Raw genomic sequence first — 25,037 nt, 5'->3', positions numbered from 1 at the left:
AAGTTCTGAGGTAAGATTGGAATGTCAAGGAGGAAATGAAATGTGCAGCTGATGGGCCATTTGGAGTGACTCAAGATTCCTATCTTCCCACTGCCAAATGTTAAGGGATTCCAGATATTTCCACCAACTTTTTTTTAATGAGAACATAAGTGAGATAAACTGAAAAATAAAAAGAGAAAGACAAGTTTTGGGGGAGGAAGAGAAAGAAAGAGAGAGGAGAAGAAGAAGAAGAAGAAGAAGAAGAAGAAGGAGGAGGAGGAGGAGGAGGAGGAGGAGGAGGAGGAGAAGGAGGAGGAAAGAAGGAAGAGGAGAAGAAGAAGAAGAAGAAGAAGAAGAAGAAGGAAGAGGAGGAGGAGGAGGAGGAGGAGGAGGAGGAGGAAAGAAGGAAGAGGAGGAGGAGCAGAGTGGGAGGGTGAAGGGGAAGGGGAAGAGGATGGGAAAGAGGAAGAGGGAGAACAAATTGTATAACACTTTCATATTTGACTAGATAGCTCTCCCTACTTTCTAATTGCTAACCTAGAACAGTGCCTCCAGTTCTCCTTTTCTTTGAACCTTAAGTCGACCATTAAGGAATAGCACAGGATTGAATCTTTAATTTCCTTTCATTGCGCCTTATTGTTAGTATTTTCTTCAAATTCCAAACTCTTTCTCTCATGGAATTACTGGCACTTGGCCTTATTTCTTGTAATGAGAACTTTGAAGTATTTCTGTGTTAGCAATTCTGGGCTAAATACAGCACTTTTTTTTTTTTTTTTTTTACAAAGTTATAAAAATATGAAGGGGTAGGGGATATTCAGCCTTTTAGTGCTAACCTGGTTCCAAGACCTGACCTTAATGCCGTCCCCTACAAAACTGATTGGTGACTCTCACCATGCCTATATGAGATTCTAGAGCAGCCTCTGCCACTGACTCCTTTGAAATCACTTTTATTGCATTCAGACTAAGAAATACACTACCAATAAACAAGCAATTGAGATAGTTTTTGAAAAAGGTCCTTGGTAGAATTCTCGCCCATTTTAATCATTACTAAAATGTCATACTACTTGGAAAATAGTATATAGTATATAGTAATAGTTGATATATAACTATAAAGGTTATTTTAAAAATATAATTCAATTTGATTTAATTTAAAATGTAAAAGTTCAACAGTAAAAATGAATGATATTGGAACTAGACTATTAGGCCCCATAATGTGAATAATGATCTGTCCTCAAGTGCAGACATTTCAGATCCTATTGCCACCTCCTTCCTCTTTGTAACTTATAAAGTACTTCACACCAAGTCACATGTCCAACATTAAATTGATAGACTCAAATGGATTTTTCAGAACCTAACATGGTAGGTCCTTGCTTAATGCCAAGGACCAACTACAGATGAGATCACGTTAATGAACCTGTTCTAATTCATGTTTTGGTCATATTCAAACCACCAGTGGTCATTTAGACATATCTATAAAATTTTTCTATGTTCATATAACATAAAAACTATATAGGCAGAAATATCTATGAGGAACTAATAGTTATAAGTTACTCCTTACTTGATCATTGAAGGAGCACCCTTGATTTTTTTTTTTTTTTTAACCGCTCTAAGAAATTATACCTGAGAGATAGACTAGGGTCCAGTTAATGGGAAGTGATATGTTCATGAATTAGCCAAGTCACTGTAACATTAATTGAACATAAACATGAGCTAATGGGTAATTTTCTCCCATTTAGGAAAATAATACTAGATTCTTTAGTTGAATAAATAGAACAATTAAATTATTTTATTTTGGCCTTAAGTAAATCAACCATTCTATTATGCAATGGTATCTTGGTGTTATAAGATGGTCCTGATTGTTTTGGTCTTCTTCACAGGGTTGGCCTTTGCTATTCTCTCATCTGTGCACCCAGTATTTGGTTTATATGGGTCTCTGTTTCCTGCCATCATTTATGCCATATTTGGAATGGGACGACATGTTGCCACAGGTAATAATTCCTACCCATGGTTATGCTTCTCACGTTAATAATAAAGGGGACTCAAAGTGATTGTTCCTTACTGATTACATTTCCCAAACAATTCTAACTTCACTGTTGGAAAATCTCAGCAAATATTGCTTCTATACATTTCTGTGTTTTGGATAGTCAATGTACACTGTGATTTATTGCTATCTTACTGTGTAACCAAGGTTATTGCTAAGGATTCTTTGCACTTTTAAGTTGTAAAAAGACCGTGAAAGGAGCCGAGTATGGTGGTGCTTGTCTGTAATCCCAGGGGTTCAGGAGGTTGAGGCAGGAGGATTGCAAATTAAAAGCCAACTTCAGTAACTTAGTGAGGACCTGAGCAATTTAGCAAGACCCTGTCTCAAAATAAAAAAATAAGGAAAAGGTCTGAGGATGTGGCTCAGTGCTTAAGGACCTCTGGGTTCAATTCTCAGTATCAATTAAAAAATAAAAAAAATGAAAGTGGGCAGAGTTTACAATGAGATAAGAGGAAGTAAGAACAAGAAAAAAAAACAAAAAAGACTATAAAATTTAGTAATTTAAATACTGAAAAATGTTTTACGTGCGTTTGATATTTGGGTAAATGATCTTCTAGATTTCTTCCAGGCTAGATTCTGTAATACCCTTTAATTGGGATGTATCTTGCCTTAAAAGATGAGTAGCCACAATTATTCTGATACTACAGCTGGCTGGCCTTGTGTTAGTTAAACCTGGGCATATGTCTCATTTGCTGTTTTTTATCTATATGACCTGTACAAAGTTTTAAAGCTGGCTCTATTTGTTTCTTCTATGATAGTAAGATGCCCTCTTGCTGAATTACATATAATCATACTGAGAACTAGATAATTGATGAATGGTGTCTAATTTAGTTCTTGCTTCATAAGGCTTAATAAAGCTAATATTAAAAATGATACTTTAATCTTAAATAATAATAAAGTACTTTAAAATGGAAATATATACACATTTCTGTTTACTTTGTGTATGTCAGATCTCATTCTCTAATCATTTTGCAACCATTTCTCCAGGAGTCACTTTGTGTTATTGATTATATTAGTTTTTGGATGCTGCTCTAACAAATTAGCATCAGTTTAGTGACTTAAAATAAGAAAATGTTATTGTTCAGTTCTGGAAGTCAGTAATCTGAAATGAGATTCACAGGACTAACAGTGTATCAGCAGTGCTTCATTCTTTCTGGAAGCTCTAGCAGGAAATGCACATGCTTGACTTTTCTGTCTTCCAGAGGTTTCCTACATCTTCAAGCAGCAGTGTAGCATCTTCAAATCTCTCTCTGACTCTCATCTTTTGCCTCCACCTTCCGTATTTAAAGGACCTTGTGATTATATTGGATATGCCTGGACAATCCAGGGAAATCTCCTCATATTAAGGTCAACTGATTATCAAACTTTAGTTCATCTGCAACATAAATTATTCCTTGCCATGGAGCATAGTATGTTCACAGGTTCTAGGGATTTGCATGTAGATATATTTGGGGGACATAATTTTGCCTACCACATTGACACATAAAATTTCTCATAAAATAATTTTTTTGTGTGTAATTGTCGCTCTCGCCAGCAAGAACGACCCGGAGACGTGATGGGTGGCAAACTTCTTTATTAACAGCTGATTCTTCTTTTTCTTCCTCCCTTTTGGGAAGTTATTGTCACTTATATAGGTTATATCAACTAATTAGAATATTCATGATATGTGGGGAAAAGATAGACGTATATGGGTATAACTTGAAGCACCTAAGAATCACGCAAGAATCATGCAGAGGCCCTGACCAATTACTGAGACTTCCTCAAGGTGAAGTTAGTTGTATACGTGCAGAATAGCAGTTTTTCAACCTCACTGGCAGCTTGCCAGGCGCCATCTTGGCCAGGCTCCACCTAGGGCCAGGGGTCCGGCCGAAACCCCGACAGTTCCCCCTTTTTTCTTTTAAAAGAAAAGCTCGGGACCAAGCCTGTCTTAGGCGGAGTGGTCAACTACCGTCCTTACCCGTCATCGGATAACTGTAGAGCATGCTACAGCTCCTGTCTTAGGTCGGTACGGCGTTACCTACTACCTTACCCGTCTGGTCAATGGTCCAGCCTCGCGAGCCACACTTGTGGGGAGCTGCCGGCCTCTAGGGCAGCCATGGCCTGATGGAAGATGATACGATCTCTAGTTTGATCTCGGCGCATGCGCATGATAAAGCGTGTGAGGAAGATAACAGTAATAACCGTGAGTGTACAAAAGGCTCCCATACCTGCCCATTGTTTTACAAAACTGAAAGAAGAGGATAGCCAACTTAGCACTTCGGACATAGGGGCTACATTAACTCTAGTAGCATTGAGACTAACAATTTGAGATCTAAGAATAGCAGTAAGATTATCAAATGTATAAGACCAATTTGTTTGTAGCTGAGCAGACAAGATTCTAGACAAGTTTGCTGCATAGCTGAAGTTATGGTAAGCTACAGGTGTAACGCACAGTCCCGCCAGATGATAAATACATCCCACGTTTAACAGTTTCTGTAAAATGTCCATTTGTTCTTGAAGTAAGTCCACCCTCTGGTTCACTAAAAGAATCCCTGCTTTTAAGTGTTGATCCACTGTCTGCTGAGTAGATAAGGCTGTAGCAGTCTGTTGAACCACCTTATTGATTGTGGCTGCAGATTGTACAGACGTAGTTAAGGCTACAGCTGCCGCAGTGGCTGCTGCCGCTGATGCAACTATGGCGGTAATGACTGCTGCGGTGATTCCAAAGTCTCTCTTGTTTCTAGAAAGCAATACTGGCAATTCATCATCTGTAACATAGACTGGGACTGGTAGGAAGGTAGGAACACACATTAAGTCTGCCAGCAGGAACCTAGAAGCATTTTAACATTGAGAGATAGCACAAATCTGAAGTACAATTGAGAGAAGCAGTTGTTTTGTTACATAGTTGAACTGTTCCTCCTAAGAGACTAAAAAGAGGTTGTAAGTTAGTTTATTCCGTGGAAACACACAAACTGAGCCGCAGCTCCAGTAAAGCACCGGGTTACCCTTATTACCCACAGTTAAAAAAAAAAACCCCAAACAAAGAGACAAAGAGAAAGTTTATCTTTAGGGGACCTGAAGGTCTCCTCTATTCCCCCTTTTTGTTTATAAAGAGTATTTTTGAGGGTGAGATGAGTATGTTCAACAATACCTTGTTTTTGTGGGTTATAAGGTACATTTGTGGTTAGAGTTATTTTAATTTTAGTGAGGAATTGGTTCTTACCAATTTTAGTTTTTAAAGAAAAATTTAGACTTTATAACGTAGTACAAATTTTTAACAGTTGCTTAACCATAATTGTATAAACCCCTATTTTTAATAAAACTTAAGAGACACAAAGTTAAGAATGAATTGGTGTTTCTAAGAAATCCTTGTCATTTTACCATGTCATTTTACCATATAGATTAAACTTTGGCTTATATCAGAACATTAGTATTTCACCTTAGGAAAAACCTTAAATAGCTTTAGCTGTTTTACATACACACAACCAACTTAGTTACACACAGACTTGTTGAAACTTGTCCTTTATTACACATAGACTTTCTTATCCAGAAACATATTTTTTTCCTTTTTATTAAATACATTTTTAAACCCAGAACCTTTTATTTTCTCTTTTCTATTTGTTGACCCCTTTTTGTTCACATACTGAAACAACTCTTATGAAATTTTTGAATTTAGATAAATCACCCTATTTTAATAAGATTAAATATTTTGTTGTTTATAGTACTCTTAATTGAAACACAGTTGAAACTTTTGGGACCCTTTATATATAGAATTCCACTTGTTAGGATATAACTCTTAGTAACCTTGTTTTTAGTTTAGTGATGACACAAAGCAAGTTTAAACCCTTTTATTTACCAACCTATGAAAACACCAATAATGTTTAAGTATGATACCCCATGGAATTTGAGGAGTTAAGAGTACTTGATGTTATTTAACAATTAGCATTTTAACTTTGTAAATTAACCAGACGTCTCTACAAACACATTTGAGTAATCCCATACATGTTAACTCCAATTTATTTATTTTATAAAAACCAAGATATCAGACAAGTGTCCTGAACAGGATCCGTTGCCTCTTTCCTGCTGAAGAAAAGTCCTAGAAGCAATTGATATTAGACATTGTTTAACATTAACATTTCATTAGTTTGACCACCTGGAGACTTGTAAGTTATTTTTAAAAATATTTTACTTTTATTAGTTTACCCAATTTAAATTGAACCCTTTTAAATCACGTGAATAAAAGTATTTGGATCCATTTTTAAATTTTAATTTTAAGAGCTCTCAGTTTTGACGCAGACAAAACAGGACATTAGACAGCACAACATAAAACATAACACAAAATCAAAGGCCTTGTAACTTTATAGGTAAATGTTCATTGCAATGAAACAGCTGTTTAAAAAACTTCAGTTGAATAAAAAATAGAACTGATCAAAAATAAAATCATTAACCTAGGTATGTAGGATTAAAATTATGAGCTCAAAAATACAGCATTAAAGAAAAAAACAAAACAAAACAAGAATCCTGAAGAATAAGTCAGTTTTATGCAGCGGCCCAGGAATTTAAAACGGACACTTTTTTTCTTCTTTTCTTCTTATCTTTAGGTTACCCCCCTTTTCTCCTTGAGACGCTGTAGTTACATTCCAATGTGGCAGGGGGAGGGAGGATCACCCAGGACTTTTTAACCCTTTTTTTCCTGGTTGAGAAATCAGGTTAGGTTTGAATGCAGAAAATCACAAAACATTATTTTTTACTACTTTTAAGGAATGGAGCTGCTGAGCTCTCTGCCTAGGGGGACCCTCCCCTAAACTGATTTCCCTCTTTCTAACAAGTTGTTCCTTACACCCACTTTCATTTTTATTTTTGTTTGTCCCTGATCTTATTGATGCCCTTTTTGATGTATTAGACCTTTTCTCTTATATTTTCTCCAAAACCTGACTGCCCTCAGTCAGAGGCTCCACAAAAGAGTGTTTTTTTAACTATTGCCCACAGGTCTCGAGTCTTCACCGGTGTCAATGTCATCATTAATAGGGCGCTTAGACTGCATTGTTAGCTTCCCAAATGTCCTTTCTAGCTCCTCCCCTGAAAGTTCCTCTTTTGAATCTTCCCCTTCTGAGTTATTATTTCTTTCTGAGTTCTGAGAACAGAACCGTTTCTCTTTAATCTCTTCTAAAACCTGACTTCCCTCTTCCAGGGGTCCCTTTAGATTTTGTTTATCTTTATGTTGTAAGCAAGATATAATCAGGGACCAAATGGCTAAAGTTCCAACAGGTAACAGCTTATGCTTTTTTGTTATGCGTAGATCCTCTCCCAGGTGCTTCCACTGAGGAATATATTTAACAACCCTTTATCTAAAAACCACGGAGAGACCTTTTTTATGGTATCAAGGAATGCTCAAGCTGTTCTGCCTTCAGCAGCGTTCCGTGATTCCCCAACAACTCCCTAAGAGGCTGCTTCATTCCAGTCCCAGACAGTTCTGTTCCTATGATTAAATCTTACAGCACTAAGAGCTCCAAGCACACAAACAAGCCACACAACAAACACAAAAATAACACACCACACACACAGTTTGGTACCACTGCATCTATCTATGTAGACTCAATTTTTTCTGGGTTCTTTACCCTTCACTGCCGGCTACCAATGACGGACTCAAGGTCTTAAAATGAAATACCAATGACGGACTCAAGGTCTTAATATGAAATACCAATGACAGACTCAAGGTCATAAATGAAAATAAATAATTACCTCTTACTTTATCTGTAGATTCCCGGGTTTCGGCACCAGCTATCGCTCTCGCCAGCAAGAACGACCCGGAGACGTGATGGGTGGCAAACTTCTTTATTAACAGCTGATTCTTCTTTTTCTTCCTCCCTTTTGGGAAGTTATTGTCACTTATATAGGTTATATCAACTAATTAGAATATTCATGATATGTGGGGAAAAGATAGACGTATATGGGTATAACTTGAAGCACCTAAGAATCACGCAAGAATCATGCAGAGGCCCTGACCAATTACTGAGACTTCCTCAAGGTGAAGTTAGTTGTATACGTGCAGAATAGCAGTTTTTCAACCTCACTGGCAGCTTGCCAGGCGCCATCTTGGCCAGGCTCCACCTAGGGCCAGGGGTCCGGCCGAAACCCCGACATGTAATATTTGTTTTTTTGTACCCATAACTTTGTCATGGGGGAAAGATTGACAGTAAACAGTCGTTTAAAGCACTGCTACCTAAACTGTGCTGCATGAGTCAGCATTACATGGGAGCTTGTTAGAAATGCAAAACCTTGGTTTCTACCTCAGACCTGCTGAACTACAGTCAGCATTTTCACAAAATCTCTAAGTTTTATATACACATATACACAGTTAAGAGCCACATAACGACATTTCAGTCAACAACAAATGACATGTAAGAACATTATCCCATAAGATTACATAGCCTAGTGATGCCACATCTGTCTTAGTTTGAGTAAGTATACTTAACGAATGATGATATTTGCTCAACAGGGAAATTGTTTATAATGCATTTCTGTTATTCAGGCATACATGCCTATATATAAGATATAAACATTATATGTGTATATTTGTATTATATGCATATATGTGTATGTTTATGTATATGTTTCAGAACTATTTATATACTATTCATTATGTACTTTATTAAGAGCATTACATATGCTATTTTGCCCTATCCCTAGCCTATTAAGTGGGCATAATTATCTGCATATTTTGGGTTAAAAAGAAAATAAAAATAACCACAAACCCTGAAATTCAGAAAACTTCCTATGAGAGCACAAATTAAAGTCAGAGATGCATGGTTTACAGCTCAGAGGTGGCCAAATATAAAGCCTACACTTTTTTCTTTTTTTTTTCTGGACAATGTGGTGTTTTAGAATGAGTTTTTCTTTTGGTTAATGCAAAAGAAGAGCACAATAAAGAATTAGAAATTCTTAAAGCTTATTACTTTTTAATTATTCTGCTTTCTAACTTCATAAGAGATTTTTTTCATTTTTTCGAAACATTTTCATCTGTTCTTAGCAAGAAAAATTTGATTGGATGATTGTTTTAGAACAGACCCCATGGCATTCCCTCTGTTTAATACAAGAGAAAAGCAAAAGGTAAAACACATTTTATGAATAGACCATAATTACATTAAGAAGTCAAAAATGGGGATAGGGTTGTGGCTTGGTGGTAGAGTGCTTGCCTGGCATGCATGAAGCCCTGGGTTTGATCCTCAGCACCACATAAATAAAATGAAGGTATTGTGTCCATCTACAACTAAAAAAAAAAAAATTAAAAAAAGAAGTAAAAGTTGCACAATTTGATAATGTATACATATACATTTACATAAACTCTTTTATTATCTAGGTAATCACTGTAAACATTTATTGGTTGAGTAGCTTTGAAATTACCATTTATATAAGACCCTGCAACTAACAAATTATTTAATAAATTATTAACAGCTGTGGAAAACTTGTGGTTAAATAATAGACATTATTTCTGTGACAAGAAATAATCAATTTAATTCATTGGTTAGAAAAGGAAAAGATGGAAACCTGGGTTAGAATCCAATGGAAACAGAATCATGGAAGATAACCAATATGTGACAATTCAGAGGATTTACTCATCTTCTAAATTAGAAAAATTTTTTGATAGGTGAAGAAGGGTCATCTAAATGGGCTTGTTGGGAGAAGAAAAATGAGCAACCTAGAAAAAACTTAGAAAGAGAATATGAGACTCTTTAGAAGAAACAAAAATAAACAATTATTTACTGAAAGTCTACAATGTGATAAATGTTTTATATATAAAAATCTCATTTATTCTCTACCCCAATTTTATAACTAGATGTTTTGTCAACATAATACAAATATAGAAATTGGGAGAGGTTAGGTGAAGTGACCAAGATCACAAGCTGACATTCAGTGGAATATGATTTGAATTTCAATCTGTCCAAGGCTGGGACTAATACTCACTTCCTACTAGACCCTGCTACCCTCAGTACTATTAAGTTACCAAATGGGTTAGTGGTGTTTAAGGGTTGCTTCCAGTAGTGGGTTTAAAGTTGGACTGGGGTAAACAGTTGAGAAAATAAGGGAAGAAGAGAGAAGTAATGGGAAGGAGATAAAAATGAGGGTGAGGCCCATAGACAGAGAAGGTAGACCATCATCTACTAGATCCTTACATTGCAGCAGCCCCAGCTCCTTGGTAATCCTCCACTATCTCAGAAATAGCCAAGTTGCAGCCTTGTTAAAGGGACTCCTATCCAGGTGAGGCTCATTTTTTTTCCTCCCAATAAAACCATGTAGATGACCCTTTCTATTCTACCCTTTAAGTCTGTATTGTCTTCCTCCAAATCCCAGGAAAGATAGGTCTAAACTCAAAAATTAACTCTTTGATATGTTCTCAATTTTATAGTCATTCGTTCAGGGTTTCTCTGTAGTACATTGTGTTCTGTGGTCTAGGAGATTTAAGGACCAAAAACACATTCTTTTACTTTCAGGAATATCTGACTTGATCTCAGGACTATCCTGCCATAACACATCCTGAAAAATATGCCTTATCAAGATAACATTCTACAGCAAATGTTCCTTACTTAGTAGTCCCTATCCTGGGTGCCAGAATCTTGTCTCTGATGATCAGATATATTCATTGCTTGATGTATTCTTAATTTAGTTTTATTGAGGAGGACAATAATCAAGATGGTTAATATCTACTCATGATTTATTGAGAATGACTTAGCTCACTAAGAGGACTCTTCACTTTTCCATATGTTTATGGACCACCAACTCTAAGAGAAGAGCAAAGAATAACAGACCATAAGAGAGCATTCTGATCTTAATCTTACTAAGAATTGTCTGAATAGCTAACATTTATTAAGAGTTTAACCACATGCCATTAGATGTTTGCTATTTGACATATGCTGAATTTTATTATCTCATTTTAACTTTATAACAACCCCATTGGATGAGGAATGCCATCTGTTTGCAGATAAGGAGACAGTTCTGGGACTTAAGGCCACCTTCATTAGAATCTATAATCACCACATTATTCTAAATCCACAGCACATCTTGCCCTTCTTATTTAAAGCCTCTTATCCATTGAGCCTAGAAGATTGTGTGTGTGTGTGTGTGTGTGTGTGTGTGTGTGTGTGTGTGTTCCATTGAGACCCATTTCTGCTGGACTGCTGCCTCACTTGCCTGTGCTGCTGCATACTTTGCGTTCTATCAGCATCTTGCACAAGCTGTGCAAGTTTGACCTGGAGCAAAGAAAGATCTTGAGGTAATGAGTCACAGGGGGATGTTTGCACACTGTAGCAATGTTTCTTTAACCCAAGTTTTCTGAGCCTCTCTGTGGGAATTAGCATTTCCCTATCCATGTGGCAGAATTCTCAGGCAGGCTGTGCCAACTCTTTTTTTTTTTTTTTTTTTTTTGCGGTGCTGGGGATCAAACCCAGGGCCTTGTGCATGCAAGGCAAGCACTCTACCGACTGAGCTATCTCCCCAGTCCACATTGGAACTCTTGACAGGAAAAGGGAACTCACTGAACATGGTCCCAGGCATATAGAAGGCAAGGCAATTCTTCGTAAATATTGTTAGCCTTTTCTAGAAGCAGTAGATGTATATTTAATCATCTTATGAATCACAAGATGTTGTTATACTATAATAAAGATCACAGTGGGGAGAAAGATTTAAACCTGGTCAGGAGTAACTGAGATAGATCCTTGTGAATATGGAATATCAGCCAGACCTTGAAAGACAACTAGGGTCTGCACAGGTAGGTTGGAGAAGCAAGAATTTCAATCAGAGTTCAAATGTAATCACTGAGTTTACCGAAGTCTTTAAACATACCTCCCTTAAATTTCCCCCAAACCCTGAAAAACAGGTATAATTCGTTGCCCCAGTTAATGGATGAGCCAATTTGGACCTAGAGTAATGTACGTTAGGTCACATTATTGATAAATTGAGGTATTGGATTTAAATCCAGGCTACAATCTTATTTACTGCTCTGAGGACATTTTCCATGCCAGTGTGGAGAGAGGAAGGGAAATAGCAGATAGATGGGTATGATTGCCTGTTAATGAATGTGTGTGTAAAAAAGTATCTGATTCTTTTATATGGTAGGGTAAAAGTGGGGGTACAGAGATTGTTTCTAACAGATGTTTGGCTTTGCGATGTGGCATCAACCTTAATGGTAGAATCCAACAATTTTGATTGAATCTTTTTCTTGAGTTACTAATAGAAGGTTCCCTCCACCTCTTTTCAGGCACCTTTGCCTTGACATCCTTAATATCAGCCAATGCTGTGGAACGGCTAGTCCCTCAAAGCAGCCAGAACCTCACCATGCAGAGCAACTCCAGTGTGCTGGGCTTATCTGACTTTGAGGTCCAAAGGATTGGAGTTGCTGCAGCCGTTTCCTTCTTGGGAGGTGTGATTCAGGTAAGTAATACTGAGACTGGAGAATGCAGAAAGGGACCCAGTGGCAAGGAAAAGGCAATTGGTACTTTATTTTTCTTGTTCTTCATGGATCGCTCCAGGTGGATAAAGGGCAAATGTGTTTTATCTTGTATATTGTCTAACTACTGAAGTAATTACTGTGTAAATGTTGGTTGAGTGAATAAGCTAGAATCAAGAAAATGAAGTTAGGGGATAGCAGTTGCTGGCTTTTTAAGAATGAGCTTTCTAAAAGATGTTTTGAAAAAGGGAATGGGCTTCCTTGTAAGGTAGTGAGACTGCCCTTGTTTTCACACAGTGACCAGATTGTCCCTGGAAGGGAATGTTGCAAGTGAATTTCCTACAGTGGGAATGAGTTGTAATTAGACTTTGAGATTCCTTCCCAACACTTTGTGATTATACTGTCTACATCAGTTACAAATGGTACTTAGCTTGTGTAATAGGCTCGCTGGTCTGAGATCGTCAGATTCAGATCTGAACTAGTCTTTGCCCCTTTCCAAATCAGGCATGTGTGTTGCTGCCAAGTCTGTTGCAGTCTATTTTATTCAAAATATTAGAGGATGTAATTTGCCATTTCTAATCAAAATTAGGTAACTCAGGTGTGACTATAAAATAAATATAGACAGACATTGAATATTAGACATGGAATTGTCTATTTCATAGACTTTTTTGCTTACTCTTTCACTGTAAACTGAATTTTATGTACATGAACTTCCCAGATGGCTGTGTTCTGGGTTGGTAGGGGCTCTATTTTACAGTGCCATATTATTTACAAGGTCAAAGATTAAGTAAAGGCCAAGAAGGGAGAAAAATAGTTGATTATTGTTTGGAATTGGATGGAAGGAAGAAAAGAGGTGACCTAGAAGAAAGAAAAATAAAACTCATAGAATTACATTGCTTTCTAAATGTGTAAAAAAGACTGAAGATGTGAGATGAAATGAAAATAAGAATTCAAGTCTTCACAGTTATGAGAAAAGCAGACCATCTGAGTAGCATCTTTGTCAAAGAGATGATCAGTTGGTATTTCCCATAGTTTATGTCTAGTTGCCTGGGTGTTCTGTAACCCTCTCTTTGTTTTTTCAAGCTTGGATGATATCAGTGTGTGCCGGGACATCACAGGCTGGCTGAATGTCCCTTTCCTCTTCATTTGGTGTGTGTGAGGCAGTGAAATACTTTGCATCTGTGTCTATTTCAGAAATACTCAACCATGTGAGCTGGTGATTGAAACATGGATGTACTGCATGGATTGCATATAGATTTCCCTTTATTTCTGTACATTTAAAATAAAAATGTTTGTACTAACACAGCAAAGACAACATTTCTTTTCCTTGTTCCATTGCTTTCCATTCATGTTTCCCATTAAATTTATGATTTTTGCTAAGTTTCAATCTCTTATTCTATACAACATGGAACAAATAGTTTGAGGTGCATATTAGTATCTTAAATATCTAAGAGAATACATTATCAGCAAGAAGACCAGGAATGATCTGCTTAGTCTCATTTTAACCATTTTTCATAAGTCCAAAACAATCATCAGGTGTTTTATTATTTTATAGCATATTTGGGGTAAGGATTTAAATGAGAAAATATAAAAGTAGAAGCCAGGATTCTGATATAAAAAGTAAATTTCATTTCCCAGACTGAAACTCCCTAGAATTATAAGAGTAAACCAGGATATTATTAAAGATAATAAAAATAATTTCATTTTCATGGCCTTTTACTACATGTAAAATCGGATCCAGATAGTTGCATGCTTTCTCTTATAACTTCATCAAACATCTGCTTTTCTTCCCCTGTAGCTCTGGTCCTGAATATGTGACCTACGTTTTAGCCAATTTTCTAACAGATGGCTGGACTTTATTTGACCTCCAAACTTATCTGTCCATTGTCATCCAGACCCTTAGGGTCTTTTGGATCTCTTGGATCCAGCTCCTTAGTCATTTTTCCTTCTCCTGCACATTTGAAATCCATCGACTATGAGGGAAGTGACTTTGTATCTGAGTTCTGTAAACACTGGAGGTGTTTGCTTATTTGCCTTGTTTTACTTATTTGTGTGCTGCTGTTCTTGTACATTATTTGTTTTCAGGACATTTTTCCCCTCTGAAGACCCATTAGATGAGATAATTTAGGTTAATAAAAAATATATGGTTAAGGTGTCTCTAACAATCACATCTGATCTGGTTCCTAAAGTGTGTAGGCTAGAAATGCTCTCAGCTGCGAGTAACCCACAACCTGCTCTCAGGCTGCTATGTCATAAAGACATAGATTGCAAGTTGGATAATATCATGCTAAGTGAAATAAGCCAAGCCCCAAAACCAAAGGCTGAATGTTTTCTCTGATAAGTGAAGAATGATATATAATGGGAGCTGGGGGGTTGGGGGTGGGAGAAAAATTTAGAAACTTTAGATTACATAGAGGGAAATGAGAGGGAGGAGGGGACACGGGTATGAAAGATGGTGGAATGAGACAGACAGTATCACCCTATGTACATGTATGATTACACGAATGGTATGAATCTACATCATGCACAAACATAGAAATGAAAAGTTGTACCCCATTTGTGTACAATGAATCAAAATGCACTCTGTAAAAATAAAAACAAATGAAAAAAAAAACAGATTGCATTTGGTATTCTAGGAAGTCAGTCACAGAAGCAGGGTTTTGAGGGGTTTCATCTGGCAACACATTGAAGTAATGATCTTATTTTCTTTCTTTAATTGGTAATACGGGCTCCATGCATTTCCTTTGCTGCCTTCTCTTCTTTTTGATTCACAAGACCCTGCCCCCATTGTAGCTTTCATTGATCCATTTTTCCCCTCACAACTCTCTCTCTACGTTTTTACTGTGCTTATATTCTTTAATATCATTGTAATGATTCCAATATGTATACCTCTTTAATTTTCGCTAGCCTTGTATAATTTTGGAAGAAAGCAATGGCATAAAATTATAAAGGAATTAGAATAAAATTAAGATGTGTAATTATAGCAAAATATATAACATATCTGATTTTCTTATGAAATTTACCATTTTTATGCTTTTTGTCCAAGATATTTTTCTTTTTTGTCTTTTCTATGCAAAACATTAACTAGAGAACAAATTTCTTGAGGTAATTATAATATTTTAAACCAATTAAAGTCTTCCTTGCATTTTGCATATCATTCTATACCTGCTAGATTCTCTGAAAACTTGTACTAAAAAGATAAATTGTCTATTCAGGAATCTGAAAACCAAAAATTAACAGACAACATTTTACATAATAATTTTATGATTTAAAAAAGTCAAGTCTGATTTTTTTTTACATTATTATAACAGAAGGAGTCTGTAAAAATCACAGAGACATACTCAGCCATCTGTCTCCCCTTTTCTCACTTTGTTTTCCCATCCTTTCTGTTCTTTTCTTACCCACCCCTATGGATAACCTGTCTCATTTATCACTGGCCTATACTTCCTGTATTTCCTTTGCAAAATGAGAAGATACCTGTATATTTCCATATTCACCCTCTTTCTTGCATAGAAAGCAGTATTTGACTCTCTTCACTTAATAATACATCTTGGAAATCATGACATGTTCATAGAAATATTCTCCATGTTTTTTTTTTACACTGCTATGTAGTATTCAAAAGTGTGGATATTTCATAGTTCTTAGAAAAGGCGTTTTTAATCTCACTTTTAAAATTAATTTGTGTATAAGTCTTTACTATGATTTAAAAAAAATTATTTTAATGTTTTTGCCCTTTTATATTTCCTATGTTGTATTTGTGTTTTTCCCTTTTTATCTTGATCAGGTTGGTTAGTAATGTGTTTATTTTGTTAATTTTTTTAAAACTAGAATTTTGAAATAGTAGGTCAACTTTTATTCCATCTCTTCCTCTGCCTTAATTTTTAAATTTTATTATTTGATCTCTTTTAATATTTTTGGTAAGTTATATGTTGTTCATTTTTTACTTTTTAACTTAGAATTAAATTATTAATCTAACAAAATTTTATTAATAAAAACATTTAATGTTATGAATTTTCATTGTTTCAAATGTATTGTGTAGATTCCAATATATAGTGTTTTTGCTTTCAGTGTTTTTGGAAATAAAAAAATCTGTAATTTAATTTTGTATTTCCCCTTAACCCAATGATCTTCTAAAAGAATAGTTTTTAATTTTTATGTGGATGGTCCTTCTTCCTTTTCAGTTTTGTCAATTATTTCTCATGCTCTTGCCCATGATCAGGGAGTGTGGTTTAGAATATTTTCTGATAACCTAATTTCCTCATATTTTCATTATGGTTAGTTTTTGAGAAAGAAGTTTCATGAGCACCTGGGTAAAATAAGGTATAGATAGTTTCAGGCTAAAGATCAATGTATAGCTTTTTTTTTTTTTTTTTTTTTTTTTTTTTTACTTTATTGATTATGATTATTTGATGCTTGAAAATCTGATTTTTTTTGCACTGAGAATGGTGCTTTCATTACTGTAGACTCCCTTCACCAGAACAGTGATTTTGTAGTTGTTTGATTACCATTACCACATGTTGTATATGTGGATGTCCTAAACATAAATGCATCCAAATGTGTCTCTTTCATTGTCATTCAGGCACAATAAATTATGCCCATCTCTCTTCCCCCTAAACACTGTATTTATATTGCTAGTATGAGTAAAGGGCACTTCTACAACCACAACAATGTAATGTGATGTATATCTATATTGTACATTGGATGATGGGTCTTTTAAAACTAGTTGTAATGAGATCTAATTGCCATTTAATCAGTTCCACATATTCAGAATGCATGATTTGATCAAGGTTGACACATTTATACGGCCATGGAATCATCATCAAGATAGTGAGAGTTGTCATCCCCCATCCCCATTTTTCCTGAACCATCTGTAATAATCTTTCTTCTCATTCCTATTGACCACACCCTGACTCTTTGGCAACCACATTTGCTTTCTGTCACTGTAGATTAATTTGCATTTTCTAGAATTTTATAAAAATGAATTCACTCCCTCCCCCCCCCTTTTTTTAAAAATTAGGTCTGTTGTTTTTTTCTTTCCACTCAGTATAACTTTTTTGTTGTTGATTTCTGTTTTAATCAGCATTTTTGTTGCTGTGATCAAAAAACCTGACAAGGACAATGTAGAGGAGGCAAAGTTTATTTGGGTTCACAGTTTCAGAGGTCTCACTCTATATATGGCCAATTCCATTGTTCTGGACCCAAGGTGAGATAGAAGAACATGCTGGAAGGGTGCGGTGGAGAAAAGCAGCTCAGGACATTGCACCAGGAAGCAGAGAGAACTCCATTTATCAGGAACAAAGTATATACTCCAAAGATTCGCTTCCAGCAACCTACCTTCTCCAGGTGCCTAGGGTTACCATCTAGTTAATCCACATTGCTGGAGTAAACCCCTGATTAGCTTATACTTTGCATAAACTAATCTTTTCACCTCTGAACGTTCTTGCATTATCTCACACATAAGACATATATAATCCATAACAATTGTCTAGTTTATGTAGTGGCTTCAGAGGTTAGAACTTGTGTAATTTCTGATTGTGGATCATACAGTGACCAACAGACTGGGATGTAATCTTTTTGGTTCCCGTTCCTACCATCTATTTCTAAGACACATTAAATGTTTCATTTGCAAAGAAAGTCTTTCGGTGTAACTGATGCAATTTTGCCTTGTTGGTATTACTTTAGAGAAAGAAAAAATGGAGAAAAGACAAGTTTTCTAGCCAAAAGACAAGAAAAAGAGAGAGCCAAGAAAGAGAGAGATTGCTTGCGCACTCACAACAATGAGGTGTTAACATCAAATCAAGGTGGAGTCTTTTGAAATGTCAGAATCAATAAACATTTCTGGTAGGGAAACAAACACTCAATAAAAGTCAGTGCACTTTTAAAACCATTGTTTCTTCTCCCTGTAGCTTCTACTATTCTCTCCACAATGGGCACTTTGCCCATTCCTTTTTCCAAGAACTGAGAGAGGTCTGGAATTGTCCTCTGTCCATTTACTTCTGGAAATTTCCCCAAGCTCTACTTTTCTGAAGCAACCACAGGACGAGATTTCTGCCCTGGAGGATAGGGGATACATGGCTCCTTTGTTTGAAAGTTGCATTAGCATTGGGTGACACGAGGTGGGGTGTTCAGTGTAAGAGTCTTGGATTATTGTACCACTGCATTTTGGAAAAACATGGTCTTGCACCTCCAGGGATGATAAATAAACTGCAGACCTAAATAAGAGATTCTCCATGTATTTTTGTTTTCATACTAAACTATATTTTTAACTGTATTAAATAAGATCAATAGTATAGGAAGAGCCAAAGATGCTCAAGTTTAACCTGCCCATCATACTTACACACATGAGACATTTATTTTTTTCCAGAAAAATTGTCAATGTCATTCTTTTGTAATGCAGGAGGAGGACTATGTAAAATCTCTATGATAATATTTCATTATTTCACAACCATTTCAGTCAGGAAGTCATTCGTTTAATCTAAATCTTTCCAGCTGGGTCTATACCTGGCAAAACTAAGAAAAAAAAAAGCTTCATAAAATGAGAATTACAACATTCTTCAAAATTTATAAAACTAAAAATTCTTCATGTTAAAAATAATATTTATTATCCTATCGTGTGCCAAGCTCTGTTCTAAGCTTCCTGCATGTATTCATATAGTCAGTCTTTACTGTCATCTTATAGAACAGGTAAGTTATTTTCTCCATTGTGCAGGTGAAGATATGAAAGGTAAAGTGGATTATTAAGAATCTTATAGTTCGGAATTGAGGAGTAGGAATTAGATTCTAGTACACTCTCAAAACTGCTATGCTGCAAAACTTTCTAAACTAGTACTAAGAAAGGAAGCAAAGAAACTTAATCCACCACCTTGTAGGGCCAGGCAGATGAGGTTTCTGACTGAAGGCTTTTTCTTTCTCAGGCCACTTGTGTGACTCCTCCTTGTCATTCAAGTTTCAGCTCAAATATACTCATCTTCCCTTATATCTTATAAGCTTCCCTTATATCTCCAAACTCCCAAATGTCCTACATTGTAGGGCTTCTCAATCTACCAGAAAATATTTTTTTTTATATATTTGCCTACCTTTCAACATTGTAAGTCTCTATGGAATAGCTGGTGCTTAATAAATATAAGTTGAAGAAATTAAAGAGGAAAAAGGTCAATTAAATGTTAGTGGCAGCACTATGTTAAATACCAAAATCGAGATTTTTTTTTTCTACCTTTTCAGATATACCACTCTCTCCCTCCATTCTTCATCAGAAGATAGGGAATGTGTATGTCCATTTTTTAAAAAATTGTAACAACTCTTAATGAAAAAGGAATAGTAAAATTTATAATTTGCTCCTTGGTTGTGTATCCTGTTAGCTTCATCTTGCTCAAATGTAGTGAATTAGTCAGTGAAATCTCCCACTCCTTCTCAGTTATTCCTACACTGATGGAAAGTAAAACTACAGCTACCCTATTCCTTCAACTGCCGACTCCCCTCTGTCTTTACGGATCAGGTGCCAACCATCCCACTTTACAACCATGTAGTTTTCTTCATTAGGAGCAGGAAGGCAGGCAGAAGAGTGACATCATGCCTTCCTGGTGCTTCTGATTCTTTTACCATTGCTTCCTTCAGAGCCTAATAGTGTCTTGAAGAGTCCAAGAACAGAAAAGATCATGGTGTCCCCTTCAGCCATGTAGGTAATTACAAATGAAAACAATTCTTAAGGCTAGTGAATTTCTGGTATATTCTACAATTAACAAAAACCCAAAATTATGCTTGTTTCTAAAACATATCCTAGGTTTGCCTACGGTGTGATCTTGTCCATCTCTACTCCTCTTTCCTGCTCTCTGGTTTCAGTGACTTAGTCCTGTTTGCTCTTGCTGTTCTTATGCTAGCCTTTTAAATGGCCATTCATTCCACTTTCTGTCAACAGATCAATCCTACCAAAGCATGGCTCTGATGTGCGAGCCAGTGTGCAGCATATTTCTTGGCACAGTTAGGTGTTTAATAAATGTGTGGAGCAGTGATGTCACTCGCTCCTGCAAAACTCCCTTTTACATAGCTCTGTATTCTGACTTCAGTGTTCATGTCTTATTTTCTATTGCTCCCTATTGGCTAGTTTTGCTCCTTCTAAACCAGCAGCTCTGTGTGCTTTGGACACATCCCATGCTGAGCTGCTTTACATGCATCCTCTTCCCTCTTCCTGGAATGCTTTCTAATACTTTTTCTCTTGAATTCCTCCTTAAGTGTTAAGGCACAGAGTTAACCTGTTTCTGCAGTGTTCCCATCTTCCTGAGGAATCCAGTAACACATTCTTTTCTGTTTTGCATGGCTGGAGATCAAACCCAGTTCCTCAAGCATTCTAGGCAATGAAGACCATTCTAGGCTCTACCACTGAACCACAGCCCTAAGACCTCAGTGGCACGTTTTCTTTTGCTCTCTTCTATGTATGTGGTTCATATCTTTGTCTTGGTGTGGTTATTTGTACAGACATCATACCTCTGAATCCCACTGTGGGTGTTCCATTTAGAGTCCTTTTTCCTCATGTCCTTGTGTGCAGGACTAAGGAACTTGTGTGCACAGTACTCACACTAATGAGAAATATAGATTCACCTGAAGATTTTTGTGGGAGAAACGGAGAAGGTGTATTCTGTGAAACTAACTTTTATAGGGTAATTTTAAATGTGTAGAAAAGTTGCAAAGATACTACATAAAGTTTCCATATACCCCCAGAAGTTTCTCTGTTATTAACATCTTACATTAGCATGGTAAACTTGTCACAATTAATTAACCAGATTCATACTTGGTTGTTAACTAAAGTCCAAATGTTGTATGACCTACCTCCTCTAACCACATATACCTACCCGCAGTTACCACCCGGTAGTTCATTCAAATTATTAATCCATCAAACGATGCATCCACTGTTGATAATACATCCCTATTCACTGCCTAAAAGCCCACTTTTGAACCTTACTATACTGGGGGCTCTTGGTTTCAGAACATGAGCTCTTCAGGAGATTTTTTTAGATCCAAACCTTAACAGAAATCAAGATTGGGATGCTGGATACGCTCATTGCTACGGGGTTGTGTTGCTTCTGGAGTCTTTCAGCTGATATAGCAAGGAAATGTTTGTGTATATATTAACCTCTGCACATATATTTCCTGTATGTATTTATGTTTATATTAAGGTAGACATGAGTTCCTGCTGAAATCTCCAACTCTAGCCCATTACCGTTACCCTTGCCTGGTTTGTAACCTCTACTACAAAAGTGAGAGTCTGACTCTCACTGTCCACCATCTGGTAACTTCCTTTTCCATTTCCAGTCTATGCGTGTAGTAGGGTCAGGATTATGAACCTCTACCCCCATGGGAAACAACTCTATCAACTAGACTACAGTATTCCTTTTTTTTTTTTTTTTTTTTTTTGCCTTTAAACAGACTACTCTTTTCCAAAGTTATTTACATTGGTACATGTTTCAGATGCTCAGTCAGTCCGAAAAGTGTAGATATTATGTGAAATGACACTCTGGAAAAGGCAGAACTTATGGAGACTATAGAGAGTCAACATCTCAGCAGCTATGAGATTCTTTGTCACAGTCTGTGTTCCATTCTGGGATTTCCTGACCTAAATTGTATATATAGTATGTATGATTTTATTATATACTATAAAATATTGTTAAAAATTCACCACTTTAACTCTAAGTCTACAGTTAAATGGTATTAAGTGCATTTCTAATACTGTCTAACTAATTAATCTCTGCAACCCCTTTTCATCTCACTAACTAAAATTTTATGCCATTAAACAATAACTCCCCACTTCTAACACCTCTAACCCCTGGAAATTCTTTCTGTCTCTCTGATTTTGATTAAGTATTTTGTATAAGTAGAATCATACGACATGTATGTTCATGTTACTGGTTTATTTCACTTAATACAATGTCCCCTAGGTTCATCCATATCATCTTGTATGTCAGAATTTTCTTCCTTTTAAAGGCTGTATAATATTCCATTGTGTGTATATACCACATGTCACTTATCCATTTTTTTTTTTTATTATAAAATTGTAAACAAATGGGAACTTATCCATTTTTTTTGTTGATGGATGCTTGGGTTGTGTCTCCCTTTTGGCTATCGTGAGTAGTACTGCTATAAACATGAATGTATAAACATATCTTTGCGATCCTGCTTTCAATTCTTTGGGGTTCATACCCTGAAATAAAATGCTAGATCATGTAGTAATTCTATTTTTAACTTTCTGAAGAACTCCCATACTCTTTTTCTTAGTTGTTGTCCCATTTTACTTTCTACAGACATTGTACAAATATTCCAATTTGCTCGCCAAAACTAGCCTTTGTTCATGTTTTTTTTCGTAATAGTCATCTTAATGAACATAAGGTAGATCTTATTGTGGCTTTGATTTGCATTCCCCTAGTGATTAGTCATGTTAAATGTTTATGTGCTTCTTGGCCATTTACATATCTTTTTGGAGAAAGATCTATCTAAGTCCTTTACCCATTTAAAAATCAGATTGTTTACATATTGTTGAGTTTTAAGGACTGTCTACACATTCTGGATGTTAATCCCTTATCAGATATATCAATTGAAAACATTTCCATTCATTCTGTGGGTTGCCTTTTTATATTGTTCATAGTGTCTTTTGATGCACAGTTTTTAAAACTTTCCACGAAGCCCAATTTGTCTGTTTTTTCTTTAGTTTCCTGTGTCTTTGGTGTCATATCTAGGAAATAATTGCCACATTCAATTTTACAAAACTTCTATCCTTTGTTTTCTTCTAAGAGTTTTACTGTTTAGGTTTTATGTGTAGATCCTTTATCAACTTTCAGTTAGCTTTTATATATGGTGTTAGGTAAAGGTCCAATTTCATTCTCTTGCATTCATAGCTTTTCCATTTCTCCATGGGTCTATTTTAATGTCAGTGCCACACTATTTTGATTACTATTGCTTTGTAGTAAGTCTTAAAATCAGGAATCATGAGTCCTTCACATTTGTTCTTTTCCAAGATAGCTTTGTCTCTTCAAGGTCACTCAGAGAATCCTTCCAAAATAATTTGTTTTACATTTGTACATATGAAGTTTCACACTTGTGCTGTTAAGATCCACGGGTTTTAACAGTGCATAGTGTCACATGTCCACTATGACAGCATCACAGAGAATAGTTTCATTGTCCTAAAAATACCACATTTCACTTCAAAATGTTCCTCTATTCTCAAACCCCTGAAAACTACTGATTTGTGTGCTATCCAATAGTTTTGCCCTTTTTTAAGTCACCTAAATGGAATCATGCAGTGTGTAGCCTTTTCTGACTATCTGTTTTTTCTTACAATATGAATTCAAGACTCATCCCTATCTTTGCCCTTTTGGTCATGCTTGTTGCTTTTTTAACTGACAACAGTATGGAGGAGGACTTTCTATTCTGAGATTTACAACCCATAGCTTCACAGCTACCCTTCTAATACTGTTTTCTCTCAGGTCATCTGGTCACACAGAGCCTTTTTCAGCTCTTACTATATAGCATTCAGTTGTTTTCTTAATGTCATGAGCAATTTAGTTCTCTCCCCTAACCTGCACACACTGAGCAACAAACACAACAGGGCTTTTTTAGTATTTCAGGTTCCACTCAAATAATTTTTCATACTTTACCTTCCAAATGCCTGTCTTAGTCTTCTTTATGGTTCCAGTTAACAATCCAATACATCATTTCACTTCTCTTTGTACAGTCTTTTGATGTATGAGTTAATTGTATCTTCATCTCTGTATTCTATGGCAATACTGGGCCTATCCCCTAGTAGATAATCAATAAATACTATTTGAATGGATAAATAGTCAATATAGTGTGATGTAAGAGCTGGGTTGCAGACAAACCAACATAACTTGAAATACACATTATATTCAATGCTATATTCCATTCACTTGGATGTATATTTCTTTCCTATGCTCTCACTTGTTTTTAAAACATATTTGAAGGTCACTTCTTAAAAAAAAATGCCTGAAATCTGAGATGCATTCAATTTATGTAGAACACATGGTGTTTATACAAGCATTTCCAAATAGTACTATGCTAGTGAACCTTAATAATGTATGTCAGAGGTTTTCGGCATTAGCCCAGAACATCAGCATTACTACACACAGCTGAAATATATTGTATGAAATTATTTTCTCATAAAATGTTGCATGGTCAGGATTGTGGAGTTGGCTAGCCAGAGTAGAAACATCATCATGCAAATTATTAGTAAGAGGATCTGATACGGTTGTTTATTAAGTGATTCACTTTAAAAAATCCTTATTATTAGTATAAAATTTAAATACTGGGATCCAAGCAAAATGTTACAGAGGACCCCCATTTCATATCCTTAAGTTAAAAGATAAACATGGTTCAATTTGTGGGTACCTCTTGCAAAGTCTGTTACTTGACTACCTGCAAACTTCAAACTGCACATCAGCCTTTGTACACCAGGTCCCTATTTCATTGTGCATAAACCTGAAATATGGATGGTGGGGAAATGGGTAGTTCTTAAATCTCCCCTCCTCTCCTTTTTTACCTTCTTCTTCTCTTCTTCCTCCTCCTTCTTATAATATCTGCTGTTGTTTTAGG

At 36.0% G+C, this 25,037-nt stretch overlaps 1 protein-coding gene across 2 annotated transcripts in view; it reads left to right on the top strand.

Annotated features, from left to right (window-relative positions):
- Slc26a7 (solute carrier family 26 member 7) overlaps window positions 1–25,037 on the top strand; it is a 115,008-nt gene that overhangs the window by 19,750 nt on the left and 70,221 nt on the right. For both annotated transcript variants that reach the window (XM_047557356.1, XM_047557345.1), the window contains exons 3-4: window positions 1,857–1,967; window positions 12,255–12,427. In XM_047557356.1, coding sequence (XP_047413312.1) covers window positions 1,857–1,967; window positions 12,255–12,427 — 284 coding nt within the window. The remainder of the gene's footprint in view (window positions 1–1,856; window positions 1,968–12,254; window positions 12,428–25,037) is intronic.

This window comes from Sciurus carolinensis, chromosome 1, assembly GCF_902686445.1.
Source record: "Sciurus carolinensis chromosome 1, mSciCar1.2, whole genome shotgun sequence".
NCBI classification, from domain to species: domain Eukaryota; kingdom Metazoa; phylum Chordata; class Mammalia; order Rodentia; family Sciuridae; genus Sciurus; species Sciurus carolinensis.
This window is presented reverse-complemented; position numbering and strand designations above follow the sequence as displayed.